General features: G+C 42.1%; 1 protein-coding gene across 1 annotated transcript in view; it reads left to right on the forward strand.

Moving 5' to 3' along the window:
* LOC311008191 (transcription initiation factor TFIID subunit 4) overlaps positions 1-15093 on the forward strand; it is an 85946-nt gene that overhangs the window by 59786 nt on the left and 11067 nt on the right. Inside the window, exon 13 of the mRNA XM_084001643.1 lies at positions 3595-3717. Within this exon, the coding sequence (XP_083857769.1) occupies positions 3595-3717 (123 nt within the window). The remainder of the gene's footprint in view (positions 1-3594; positions 3718-15093) is intronic.

The raw sequence follows: 15093 nt of genomic DNA on the forward strand, positions 1-15093 counted from the left end.
AATTTCTGATAAATACTGACATGCTCTATCTTTAAACCGAGTTTTAGTTTTGTTTGAATATTAATTTGTAGGAGTTTTTCCAAGTCCATGACACCAGTAGTCTGATGAATACATGTTATTTAGCATCTGGATTGATTTTTCAAGCATATGAAGAATGTTTCCTTCGGTTTCATAGGTAAGATGCTGTATTTTTTGTGGTCGGTTCCAGGTAATGATAACGGGATTTTTTTTTTACTGTCATAAAACACTGGGTGAAGTCATCATAGTGTTAACTGATATGCACTTAGCAGGGCACTCAACATCTGTTGTGGAGCTTTGTGCAACTGCGACAAGTGTTTCCCCAGAGATGTACTTATTGGTATTCCCATACACGTCCCATTTCACCACACCGGCCATAACATAATCACACTGTGCTTTTTGCATCAAGATTAAATCCTTTTTGTAACAAAGCTGTAGATTGATTCTGTGTGTATCTTGAAAATGTTCTACATCTCCTGACCTTTGCTAATAATTTGGCTTGACAAATCCCAGTTCGCTGCTTCAAAAGGGCATACATGCAGACTGGAAGCACTGGTATTTATACGACTTTAGAACAGCAGATATTTATGTGGTTCCATTGATCGGATCTGGCAAATGTATGCATCCTGCCAGCTGGCTGTTCTTCCAGTTTGGGTTTAATCGCCATTGTGACCTTTGAAGTTTTGGGAGGTTGTTGCTGACAGGATAGTCTGCAAAGTAAAGGGAGAGTCGTATTCTCATGGGTCACACTTTTGATTTCCATGTCTGTCTCAATGAGATCTAAATATGTCAAAGAGGTGTTCTGCAGTATTCAATTTTACTTATCTGTGCAATCATGACTAGTTCCAAACAAACAGCATCAGAGAAACAGCAGCAACACATAGAAATGCACCAGGAGATTGATGGCTTTCCTGACAAAAGAGCTGATCAACAACTAAAAATACATTACAGAGTGAAAGACCAGGCAACAGGGAGTGGCACCGATAGTTTATGTTAACAGTAATCTAGGGACTGAAAGAGTTTGAAGCCAACATCCACATTCCTGCATCCTGCTCCCACTCCCCCATAACATTTGAACACCTGTGTGTGTGTGTCTAGATGAATGCACTTTATGTGAATGTTTGAACTGAATGATAATTGTAAAATAAAAAATAAAAACTCCTAAGAGAAAACAAATGTATCAGAGCCTGGCCCAACTCTGGCTTGGATCAGCTGGCAGTCATCAAAGGAAAGACGGTAGACTCGGCATAGTGGCACCAGATTGAGATCAGAAATCAGTCTCCCAGTGTCATGGTGGACCTCTGTACTGACAGGAAACGCAGACTGGAGGGTTGCAGATGGTAAAATGAAGTCTTCATTTATCATACAGTCATAAATCTGAAAATGCAGGCAGTTGCTGTGGGCGCTGGGAGCCCATGCCTGGTGCCAACTGCCAGGCAGAGATCATCCCGGTGCCATCAGTGAGATAGCGGACTCTTCTCTCTCTTCCTCTCTCTCTGTTGCTCTCTCAGGGCCTGGAGAGATTTGTGTGTTGTTTGTGGTGAGGCCTAATAAGGTTAGCATTGATAACATTAATGCTACATTTGCCATCTCCGCCCTGTTTGCCACGTCCAGTTGTGATCCTCAGTTTCTGACTGCATTTGCACAGTGTTAAGAGCCCAACTCAGCACTCCCTGAATTCACTTCTTGGCTTCCTGTCCACGTCATTACCTAGTATTTGTTTTAGCGACGGTATCTCTATTTTCACTACTATCCATTTAAAAAACAAGAGAGAAGAATTTAGATATTCAGCCGGTTGGTACTGACTGCTATTATTTTCCCTACTTTGTGTTGTCAGCGTGTTTGGATCTTTCAACAGTTCCGCCGTGCTAAATGTGAAGTGGCAACACCCTAAAGGGCATGCCTTGCCAGCGGGGTTTTAGGAGAAAAATCAGAGCCAAGTGCATGCACATTTTAGATCAGACTTTGTACACCAAAACAACCTTTTACAGTGCACCATCTGAAAGTAACGGGAAATTTTCCCCTGATCAGAAACCATGCATACATGCTGCACACAAACACCAGCGCCCAGCGAACACATGCTGAGAGATAACATAAAAGAACATGAAAGACATGAAAGCGCACATTGATTGTCCCTGTTCGCTTCAACCCAGGCCTCTCTTCCCCAGCGGGCAGGCATGCAGGCAAGCTGGTGGGTAGGCATTCCCTGTGCTGTGGCCAAGATTGATAGACACGTGTGTGAGTGTATGTGTGTGTGTGCGTGTGTGGGTCTGTGTGGGTCTGTGTATTGTGTTTGCATGTTGGAGGGAGTGTTGACACCCTCTGTGCCATGGCCTCAGGCTCTCACACATCCACCCAATAGAAAGGGCAGCTCCAAGCAACGCTGGGTTCCCCCTCAGCCCTGAGGCCAGACATGACATTACCTTAGGCAGTGCCTCCCTACAACCTCCCCTATATATATCACAAACTGCAAAAATCACAATCGGACCTTGTGACTACACACACACATGCACACACACACTTCGACAGAAGCTTTGTTAATGGCTGAAAACAGGCTTCCATTTTGTTCAGCTGAGAAGAGCCTACACAGTTCATTTTCAGACAGATATAAGGACGCAGCAGGTTTTCGTTTCTCCTGTGCTCCCTTTATATTTTCACTTTGACATTTGGTCCTACTTTTGCTTTCATTCTGCCAGATTCATAAAAATATGTACACTGTTTCCTGTACTTAAATTGGTATTTTTAACAAAAAAAAGTGCAGTGAGTTTGTACACGCATCGTGCATTCTCTCCCCCAGTAGTACATACAGTGGTAATATTTACTAATCTTATTTATTTAAATTTAGTGAGGTACGTTTCACAGTTGGTGAAACCTGTGGAAATGAGGCTCTTTCACGTGCACCTATTTTCTCGATTAGTTGGGTTGATGAAGCTGGATCTTGTGTACACAACATAGCTTTAAAATTTGTACTAAAGATTGTGTATGAATTACTGCATATCTGGATTTGTGCTTACACCAAGTTTTAATGACAAATGTACCCAGTTTTGCGCATCTGGTCCCACATCCTGCTGCAGGGCTTTTAAATGGGACCGTTTTGGTTACAAATGTTCCTTAAATTAAAACCAAAGTGATCTAAAATTCAAATCTTGTGTTTCTTGTTTCACTTGTGTGGCTTTAAATAACTGTCATAGTGCCTCTTAATTTGGTTAAGATATTCAGAGAGAGGAGAAAGTGATGTTTTAAAGTTTGAAACCATCAGTGCTGTCAAGTAGAAATGTTAAATTAAAATAGGTTCTGTATCACACATGGTTAAATTTGGTGTGGATTTTAGTTGGATGTTTGTTTCATGCAGATAAATGCACTGTAATCCCCAAAGCCAACACATATCAGATTACACATGTAACACATACAAATTCCCACTTCTGTTAGTTGGTGGTGGCACGTTGGTGTTACTGGTGCACATTGATACCTTACACGTGATGTATTTTCTAATTCAAAGAGATGCATGTGGGTTACATAGCCACACATAGAGTAGAGGGTTATTTTCTTATCTTTGTGTTCTTGTGTCATCACTAGATGCAGCAACAGGAACTGGCGCAGATGAGGCAGCGAGATGCCAACCTTACAGCACTAGCTGCCATTGGACCCCGCAAAAAACGCAAAGTGGATTCACCAGGCGCCACCCCATCAGGGACCGAGGTAAGAAGCAGATTGGCTGTAATGTTTTGGCTAAATTGATGTCTACTCTTGACAACAAAAGCAGTCTTGCAGTCACTATACTATGCAAGAGAACATGTTTTATTTTTCCCGTGGTTTCAAAGAAAAGCACTATTTACGTGTAATAAGGACAATCTGCAAGTCATCAAAATTGACTTTCTTCAAAGAATACAGTGATCAATTTTTTTTTCATGCATTATATTTTTGTGTAGGCAGTGTTCAGTGGTAATTCTTCTTCCTGTGTCATCGCTGACTGTGAGTTCAAACATGGAGGGGTTGTAGATGGTATGCAAGAAATGACTCACTGGACACTCACTATTTTATTGATCCACACTTCTCAAGTGTTCATAGATGAAGGTTACAGTTGCCAAAAACGTAATAGCCAATAGAGCTCTCTGACATTACGAACCTATGTGCAGTGACCGACTTTGTTCTCAGGACAGATGATCGTAACCCACAGCCGTTGCAGTGCAATATGACACTAGTTTTGGAGATTGGTAATGAAAATATGACATGAGAGTATCCCAATAACAGTTATCCCTCGTAATCCTTTTGTTCTAAGCCAAGGACAAAAAATGTTTTTGTTGTAATGTGATCATAATGACAATGGCAAATGGATTAGTGATTATTTGGCCATTGAGAGTTGTTCAAATAAAAGTCTAATAGTATCCAAGTTCAAGTTTAGTATTAAGAACCTTTGAGAACACAAAACCACAAATTAGGAACAGTAATTCATTGATGGGAGAAGGGTTGAGATGGTTTCCGGCAGTAGTTGCACAACCACAGTATTAGACATCAGCCTTTCCACAAAGCACTGAAACAAGAGTTTTCCAAGTTTTGTGGGTGATGTAAATGGACTGGGTAATGGGTCACCATCATCCTACATTAAAACATTTTACTGTGTGAAAGCATAGAAATGAATGATAATTAAGATTAGATGAACCAGATGCCTTGGCTTCATTTTATTATTTATTATAATCATATTTATGTGCTCATATTTATATTTTGCCCAGTTGCCTTAGGTTCCTGACTGAGCGAGAATTCAGTTTCAGTTTGTAGGCCTATGTACAGTACATCAGAAGTGGCTTTGGTGAGGGAGCTGTGAAATGCATTATTGGTAATGCATTATTTGGCCAGCGACACAGCGCACAGCCCTCTGAACGATGTTCTCATGTTTATTCATCTTAAAAGTGGATGAAGACAAACAAATCTGCAATCTCCAATCAGAGTCTTGAGCCATTACCTTTCTCGAGGCACCAGGGAGTGGGTTTGTTTAGTGGAAAAAGGTTCTTTGTTGGTCTCCGTTTTGCCTGAGGCTTCAGTTGTAGAGCCATTGTATCCATGATACCACACATCCTTTTTCGTGCTTAACCAGTTTAGCATTAGCCAGGTTTAAGAATGTGTCTAATAAGCGACTGTCTGCAATCAGAGTCAGTAAACGTGACAAAGGGTGGCAGGAAACACCAGTGAATGTTACAGGCAACGCGGTGACATACTCCCATGCGACTGGCCCAGTCTGCTCTTAATTAAGCTGAACTCTGTTATTATAAGATACGTCTCCTGTTTGAGGTTCCATAAGCAGTTGCTTCAGTATCATATTTCTCCGGCACAGTGTCATACGTGAAGTCACGCACAGTTGCTGTACCAAGTCACATTTTCCTTCAGGCAGGAGAAACATTTGAATACCACATATTCATCTGTAAATATGATGAATCTAAAATAGGCTGAATTTTGAATGTCAATTGGTCATTTTAATAACCTACTTATCGAGTTGCATCTTCACATCCTTCGCTTAGCAGCAATATGCTGCAGAGGAGCATAGTAATGCACCCGGTAAAAAAAGCATAAATAACAAAATAAAAGCATTACTTCTGGTCCTTGAGTGCAGTGCCAACCTCTTTCAGAATGTTTTACCCTGATGGGTATTAGCCTGCGACCTTCTGCTGCATTCAAAAAAGCTCTCTCAAACTGCCTTCCCAAATGCAGTTATACAACATAAACATGAATATACATTATGCTCGAGTTGTTGTCTTTTTTCCCCTGTTTTTTTTTTTAATGTCCTGTTCATGTTTAATTAGAGGGGTATAAAGAAGTGAAGTCACAGTGTGCGCTCCCCCCCCCCCCCCTCTCTGGAGTGATTGCACAGGGGGCGGAGGAGGAATCTTAACTTATTTTCACTTCGTTTTCACCTCCTCACATTTCTTCATTTCACATGGGCTGGAAGCGCCGGCGGCGTTCTCTTTCCCTTCTCCAGAGCAAAGTGAATGTGACTTTTCTAAGGGGGTCACAGGATGCCTGGAGGCCTGTGGGTGTTACTGGACTGTTGCCTGCTCTTAGCTTCACTGAGGGGCTTGTCATAGATTTCATCTCCACAGAAATGAGCCGGGGGGCCCTGGCCAGGAGCACAAGCAGCCAACGTTATGAAGGGCCCATGCTGATTATTTCCCTCTGACATCGCATCCTGAGCTTTCCGCATTAATCCCAGACAAAGGCAGCCCTTCAGTGCTGTGCCAGAGCTCAAATTATGAGCCAGATAATGGCCTTGTTGAGATCCTGCTCTGTTCACCAAGAGGCAGAACTCCCGTTGAAATCCTCCTCCTCTCCCACATGTTCTTTACCTCGTCAGAACACCTTTCCGCCGTGTTCGGACTGTGACGGAATTCAGGTGACACAATTTCACTCCATTCCCCCGAACCCAACCCCCACACCTCCCCACTCCCCATTCGCCCACCTTTAATTTGATGGTGGCTTGGCCGGGCTTTGGCTTGTGCCTGGATGTGGATCGCCACGGGCTGTGAAACTGATAGCCAGTCAAGACTGGAGTGTCTGTCTCCAGCCTGATCTAGTCTGCAGGAGGGAACAAAGGGGGCCTTACAGGGCTCCGCAGGGTGGATTAGTTCCGAGGAGCCAATGGCAGGGGCTGCTGGCTGGCTCCCTGGAAGGGGGCCTGCTGTGGCCCCAGCAGTGGGTCACTGCACAGGCGCACACACAACTCCAAAACACACACACAAACACACAACCCCCCACTCCCCCCCAGCTCAGTAGCCCCAATCATACAGCCTTTACCCCCCCACCCCCCATCAGAACGCATATGCCTTTGAAGGGCAACACAAAAGTCAAGGGTGAGCTACCTTGAAGAAGGTGGAGGGATGAGGAGCTGGGATAAAGGGCAGCTGAAGGTGGATGGGAGTATGATGAAGGCACAAATGACCTTTGACCTTTACATCTTAGCTTGAAGACGTGGACACTTAGACTTTTTAGTATATTTTTGGGCATTTTTGCTTTTATTGGTTAGTATAGTATAGAGAGACAGAAAATGGGGAGACAGAGAGCGGGGGAATGACATGCAGTAAAGGGCCACCTCGAACCGGGGCCGACTGTCATCTCTGTATATGGGCTGCCTGCTCTACCAACTGCGCCACACGATGCCATTTAGACTTTTAATGCCTGATTAATAAGTGTTGAGCTATTGACAAAGCAAATCTTTGGGTACATGTCTTGGGAACCAAAACCACTTGTGCGTCTACATTCAAAAGAACACAAAGGCTGATTTTTCTTTAATTCTTTGGGTGTATTTAGCAACGCAACTGTCAGCACGTGTACAGCACTGCTGCAGCTGAGCAGCATCTGCAGTTACAAGTGGTGACTGGCTGTAGGTAGACTATATAACATCTCCCATCCTTTGCTCCTCTCCTGCCACGTCAGTATTTGTGTATGGTATGTAGAGGAGATAAAGATGGGTTTTAGCTCAGTGTGTCAGGGACGGGATACAGTTTGTCAAATAGAGCTTTATTCACAATGACTGTTCCATCACACCCTCTGCATTCAGTCCTTTCACACTTTTAACATGATTTGACTGTTACTGCTCACTGTTTCATTTCCCCCCATTGATTTTTTGCGTGTTATGATCTCCCTCTCTACACATTTGGTGCGTCTTGACTAAATTGTGTTGCTACAGTAGCTTATGAAAGACAGATAGAGACACATCTAAGGTTTCGCATTGAAGGTTCCGCGATGTAAAAATTGCCTCGACGCACAATGTCCTGCAGTGTTAAACATGCTCAGAGCTTTGAAACATCCTTGACACATTTATGAGCACAGAGTTATCATCCAGGCACTTAGGCCATTTATCACATCAAAGGAAGCGCTTTGTTTGTTGACGCAAAAACGACAATAGCAACTGAATTGCCCTGGTTTGTACAACCGCACTGCCTTTCTCCTATCTGCTTCGACCAGGCGCAATGCAAGGGACAAAGGTAGGCGAGCGATTTAATAGTGAGCACAGTCTATTTTTCCATTTGAATTCATTTCACCTTCTTTCTTTGAGGCTGTAGATCAGAAAGAAGGAGTGAGGCAATAGAGTGAGAGGCATGGGGAGAGAGGGGGAAAAAGCACAAGGAAAACTGATGCCCTTTCCTCCAGCTAAATTAACAGGAATCACGTGGAAAACAATCTGAGTCTCCAATGAAGGAGGGAGGGGGGGGGACCATTAAAATTAGCCCCAAGCTATGGACTGCACCCAATATCACTAAAGCTGCACTCACTACAGATGTGGAGGCTGGCTTACAGGCAAACTATGCTCTGTTCTATAGCTACAATTAAAATCAACCTCGCTGCCAAAAAATAGGAGGGGGAAAGAGGGGGTAGAAAGGCAGACATGGAACATCAAAGACAGATTGAAATGTGTAGTCAGTAATAAGAGTGGTCTCCAAGCCCTGAGGTTCTCCACGGTCCCCTTGTTAATGAGAAATTTTGACCTCTGGTTTGTAAGTTAAACTTGTAATCTCGGTTAATGAAGTAAATCAATCCCAACTCGGGAGTGTTCAGTGTCTCTCCCTTTGCCTTCTCCCCGCCAACCTCCCCTCTGTCCTTCTCTCTTGTGCTTTTTCTCCTTCTCCCTCTCCTTTTCCTCCTCCTCTTCCTGCGTCCCTCCCAATGTGCCGCCTGGGAGTAAAACGGCCAGGTCTTCAACCAGACAAACAGGAAACTCGCAGACCACGAGGGTTCCGGAGCCAGAGGGGGGGCGTAAGGACTCAGAGGACTAGGACCAACCAGGCTGTTTGGTTAAGAAGAAGATGGCCAACTGAACGCTAGGAGAAGGGATAGGAGGAGGAAACCCCTCTTCCTCTTCCTCCTACTCCTCCTCCTACTCCTCCTCCTCCTCCTCCTCCTCCTCCTCGTCTCCTCTTCCTTTCCATCTCTTACCCATCTCTACCCAGAGTCTGTTGGGAATTGTATTTGGTTAGAAAGTCATGGTTGTTGGTTCAGTGGCAGCAATGTGTGAGTACACAATACTCATTACAGCGTCCTCCTCCACAACGTCTCTCTCTTCTCTCCATGTCCAATGTACATGCACAGTGGGCACTGTAAGTGGAAAAGACACCTCACTTAACCATCCTTTTTTTTTTAGTTTCCTTCAATATGTGGAGCTCCACTTTTTCTAAAACCATATGGAGGATTCAGCGAAATCCACTGAGTGCACTGACATTAACCCCTGATTAACTGCTGTATTTACAAATGTATTTATTTGACCACTAAAGAGATGCAGGGTGGAATCACAAGTAGACTGAGATGACTTTAGCTTGACTTATATCAGGCTGTAATGGAGCATAAGGATTCCTGTGTGGGTTCCCCATCTATATAAACTACAAAAATATGATTATATGAGGGCACAGAGCGTGTGCTGGTGGTTTCACAATGTCAAGAATACTGTAATATTGGTTTGACTTCACGTTTCAAGGCAACTGTGTGTTTCGAGCGAGGACACAAAGGAGACAGAGGAGAGTCTTGGTTACAGGGGCTCTTTGGCCAGATGCCATGCGTTCTTAGAGCTTTAACACAGTGCACTTTGCCAACTTTCCCTTCTCATGCACAATACAGAGCACAGTGTTAACCACTAGTGGTTATTGCACTATGCACTATAGGTTAAAGTATTTAAAATGCAACCATAACATTAGCATGAAAAGTTAAATACATTTATTTTTTCTTCAGTGGTGTGGAATTCATTCATGCATTTATTCACTTCCATTATACTGAAATAGCTTATACAAAATATGAAAGAACAGAATTTGAGGAAATTCTTGCTTAACATAACATTACATTACATTACAGTGACATTTTACTCTATTTTACATATTATAATCATATACAGTAAGATAATGAAAGACACACAACTTAACACATTACTACAACTCCAGCACAGTGTTTTACAAACATTAATCAGTATTATTTGTTATCTCTATTAACTGATTGCAATCCCAAAAGGAAATAAAGCCATAGACCATATTGATGAAGGAATCCCTTTGGCAAGACCTGGATAGTTGAACTGTGGAGTACATGATAAGAGTTTTGATAAGCTAACTGATAATGGTTCGTTGAAGAGGCAACTCAAGTCAAGACAGGATATTAAACTATAAAGCAAATGTGTCAGCATCAGTGTGACACGAGAGGGAACGACACACACAAGGTGGTGGGCTGAGCTTGATATGTTTATATTCATGTAACAAGACCCAGGAACCTCAGACCAGCATGTTGCTTCTACTTTCTCTGTCCACTTTGCTCTTGACCCTTCACATGAACTGAAATATGTAAAGACTGGGGGAGCATAAGGTTTATATAACACAAAATGTAACTGAGCTTTACTCCTTCTTCCACCACCCAGGTTGTTCACACAGAAATCAAACACTTTCTGTGGAATTGTAATTCACCGATTCTGTAAGGTTATATTATATGGATGGATTATGCACTAATACAAAAGGATATTGATGAAGCTTTTTGACCTGATGGTGCTCCGTCTAAACTAGAAAATCAATCTGCATCACTGAAATAAATCTCAAGTGGTTGGAACCATTTTTGTAAAACATTAAATAATTTCTTGGCTTTTCATGCAGATATCTAAATGGGATCTGGGCTTGTTATCTCATAAGCCTAACATCCAGGAATAAGCTTGGGACTACTTTATATTTTTCCCCTCATAATTTAAGTTACCTGGTTTTACAAAAAACTGTGTGAAAACCTTATTTCTTTCCTGTTAGAGTTCCCACCTGGAAATGATAGTGTTTGTGTTTGCACTGTTGGCTACTTAACTTAATGTCTTTGACAGGCTGATGGTGTTCAGTCCAGGTTTTAAATGTGGACCCCAGGAAGACTAGCGGTAGCCTACTCTAGAGCACAGCTAATGGGGATCCGAACAAATAAAACAATAAAACAGTCCATGGTGGCGTTGTGGCCTACACTGTGGTCTATGGTTTCAACCTCAGGCTCTGAGTCTGGTAAACCTATCTAGGACAGGTCAAGCCACAAGAATGCAAGACTTCAGAATAAGAAAAAAATGAATTATTTTCAGTGAATGAAGAAATTATTTTAGCTATAGTTGATGAAGACATTTAAAACAAGTCCTAAATAAACCTTACATTTATATATGTACATAAATGTACACATTAGTATTAACACTGTAATCTTTCTATTTAGATAAGAAGCTTCTGTATATCCATATTCATGGCAAAGTACTGATCCCCCTCATTTCTGCCTTTAAAACTTTGCCCTGAAATAATGGTTAAATATACAGTTTTGACAACAAAGTTGAGCCCCAGGCACTTAAAAGATACCCATCTTAAAGAAATTAATTACCTCCCTTGTTAATCTTGATATAATTAAATTTCTGAAGAATGAAATTTGCTGCCCCCCACCACCACCACCACCACTACCACCACCCTCCTCCGCCTTAATGCTATGGAGGCGGGTCGATAATGGCTGGCTCTCTAGCTAGCCTCCTGGCCAGGGACATGGGGACAGCCTAACATCCTGGGCCCCATGCTGTGCTGCACCGCACTGTGGAAACCCACTCTCCTCATCCTACGCCTTCACCACTCATAGGGATCGGCAGAGAAAACGCCTCGATCGCTGCTTTTTCATTCAACGCTTGTGCTTCTTTCTTTCCTGGAGGAGATGGGAACTCTGGGCCTCTAAGTTCTTATTCTTAACACGTGACAATGTTGTCGAACAACTTGAGAGTTTTAGAGCGCGGGCGCTGCTAATGAAGTCGTCAACACAGAGCCTCTGAAACTTACATGGTGGAGCCCTGGAGAGCCCGCAGATTTTTTTTTTCCTGATATGGCTCACTTAAGAAACTCCTGTTTCTTTGTGTGACTTACTGTTGTTATTTATAGGACCTCCTGCGATGCTCTTAGATATAACCCTGACTTCTTTCAGGGAGCAGTGCATTTTCTTGTCACTATGTGTTTAAGTTTGTTTTGCTTCGACTTGAAGTTTTATGTCAGCTCCATTGTCAGCTGTCAAGGTTTGAGCCCGGGGAAAGAAAGGAGGAAAAAGCTGGAAAAGATCTTTCATTAGGTGCTGGCAGGGGGGCAGAAGAATGCCAAGGAGGGTGGATGAGAGGTGGTAATATGTATAGAGTAGGCAAAATACTACAACTAGATGGCAGAAATGCCAACATAGAGCGTAGTTTGAGTTTTCCAGAATCTGATTCAGGGCTTTTCTCGGTGGAGGTGTGTATCATGCATCCTGTGAGCAGCACTTCTCTGCTTAATACTCAACACTAAATAATTGAGCACCATCTGTACATTGACTACATCATTGCTGATCTCCTGCAGTTTGCATTAAAAAAGGAGAGAGCGAGATTATATCAATGTAATGCACACACATGCTTTTGAGGTAGTTGTGCTAGCTACTAATGTCTGTAGAAATGTAATTAATTAATGATTAAAGGCAGAACAATGTGACCTTTAAATGATGCAAAGTTGTACCAAAAAAACAACAACTGTAGACCAAAAGTCATGCATTCTGTAATGTGTTTTTTCTTTTGTTTTTGTTTTTTTACTTTTGAGTGATCATATATAATAGAGACATATTTATGTTATTATATTCGTCATATTTATTCTGTTCTTTTTGGGGGTTTTTTTTTAAAATCTGTAACCACTGACAAACTACTAACAGAGGAAAGTGTAATTTAATTCAAGAATGTAAATTTCAAGTTCTTACTTGTTTTCATAAGCCATGGCAAATTTATATTTAGACAATTTTACCAGTCAATAAGTTGATCATTCCCATCCTTAAACTACTGCTGTTAACAAGCCCCATTATTTCCACCCCTAAGCTTTTTACCACAAGCCCCAAAAGTCTCCTTTTCTTTCAGTTGCCTGCTGTGTCCTGCTTTGACTTGTAGTTAGTCTTGAGTTACCCCTGATAACCTAGACCAACCACCAGCTACTTTACTCAGCAGAGATGCTCAAAGGATCCGGTTCTTATCTGTCGCTCGGTCTAAAGACCATTTATTTCAATGTTTTGTGCTAAAATGTTGTTGTGTTATGATGTTATACAGTGTCCTCTATTTTGTCTTTTAACGGAAAAACAGAACATCTAAAATTAGCTTCAAAAAATGGTGAAAGAGAACAAACAAGGCGATCCATTAGTGAGGATGGGTTATTGGCTGACTTGCCTCTTCTCATGGCGGCCCATTAAAAGTGGTAATGTCTGCCTGCAGCAGTGCCTGGGGAAGAAGAAGGAGGCCATGGAAGGCATATTTCACATGCATCAGACACTGGAATTAAATAGACCAATGTTCCCTAAAAAGACTGAAGTACATCTCTTTCTGATGTGCGTCCCGGGCAAAAATTCATTGATCTTAGAATGTCCCTTGGCAATTATAAAATATTAAATCCAAGTCGCACTTTTCGGCTCAGCTTAATTTTTTTCCCCTCGCTTTTCACTGCTTTCCATTTGACCAATTTAGAAAAAAAAAGTTAGAAATGGATGGCCATGAAAAAAAGGCACTCATAATAAAGACTGTGCCCACTTTCAGATATCTTTTGTTATGTTTCTGTATTGTTTTTGCTGAACATCTCAGATCATTAAATGGGATGAGGTCCCAGCAAAGCAGAGAGTGCCTGAAACATGTATCGTGTGACATCTTTATTTCTGGACACAAGGTCTTTTGAGCTGCTGACAGCCTGTTTCAGCACTCCGGGGATGACAAATATTTGTCAGCTGCTTTCCATTAGGTTTGTGGCCCTGGTGCTTGCCTCCCTGGCCCCTTCATGTCCCTCAGAGATTACACAGGGGTCTACAGTTAATTGCCCAGATCATTAAATTTAACATATATCTCAATAAATATAATCAACCAGCTGTTTGACAAGGTACACAGTTCATTAAGTGTCCTTGCTTGTTTGTCGTTTCCCTAATTAAGATTTAGAATCGATCATTGAGTGTGTAATGTACAGTGTAGCTCGGCTTGCACGGGGAGTCTCTGCACTCAAACCAAAAGGAATGGCATCCGCTTGCTAAAGCTTTACCATTTAGCACACTGACTGCAATGGGAATTAGACATCCTGTGCTAATTAGGGAGTCCAATTAACTGTGAAATTCAGGCGTTTTTGACAAATAATCTCAGCAGAATTCAGACATCACCATGCACATGAATGTTATCAGTCTTGCGTGGAGTAGAGGATAAAGGCAACTGGCTCCACTGCCATTCTTATATCTATTGCTGGAAATGTTGCGTCCTCCCATTGCTGTCCATTAACATGCAGTCTATTACTGTCCCACTAATGGCCTGGACGGGCAACTGAAATCCATAAATATGATGCCCTGTATATACATATTTATTCTATCTTTATTACTGTTTAAACAAAAGGTTGGATGAATGGATAATTAAAAATGATAAATCTGTGTTGTCTGAGAGAAAAATAAGTGTGATATCCACAGATCCCTGCTAGTATTAAGTGCTGTGTTATGATGGTGGGCTCTGGTTTGGCATCTAAACAACAGAGCAGTGATGTTGCATTTGGCCGCATTTGGGTGCGGCAGCTGCCCAACACTTGACCTCTATTCCCTTTTCCTGAAACAAAGAATTGGCATCACTAGAGAACCTCAATGTTTCTGTGTCTCTCATTCCCATTTTGATTCATGATCACATGTATTTTTTAGATTGCATAAATTATGTATTTGTTGGACTAATGAACACCCTGCACTGATAGAACTTTGGGAGAGTTGTGAATAGTCCTCTGACGCCTGCATCAGTCTTCTAAATATATGTCATGGAGAGATTTTTATTTGCATTGCAACAAAGTCAGAGCACCACAAAATTTGAACATTCACTCCACTCCACTGCTTTGTGTGTGTGTTTGCATGTGCTGAGATGTGTCCAGTAGTGCATGTGTATGGTCTGACTCATTGGCAACTATAAAACTGGCCCTTGCTGTCTTTATTACCTGTGCGACCGATCCAATCTGCTTTGTCCTTATGAGCCACGGAAACACTTTTAACCGTGCTCGCGATGCCACTTTTTGTTCAGTTGGAGTCTAATAGAAAGCCGCCATTACATCATGGAAGGCAATGGCT

This window comes from Trachurus trachurus (assembly GCF_905171665.1).
Source record: "Trachurus trachurus genome assembly, chromosome: 3".
NCBI lineage: Eukaryota > Metazoa > Chordata > Actinopteri > Carangiformes > Carangidae > Trachurus > Trachurus trachurus.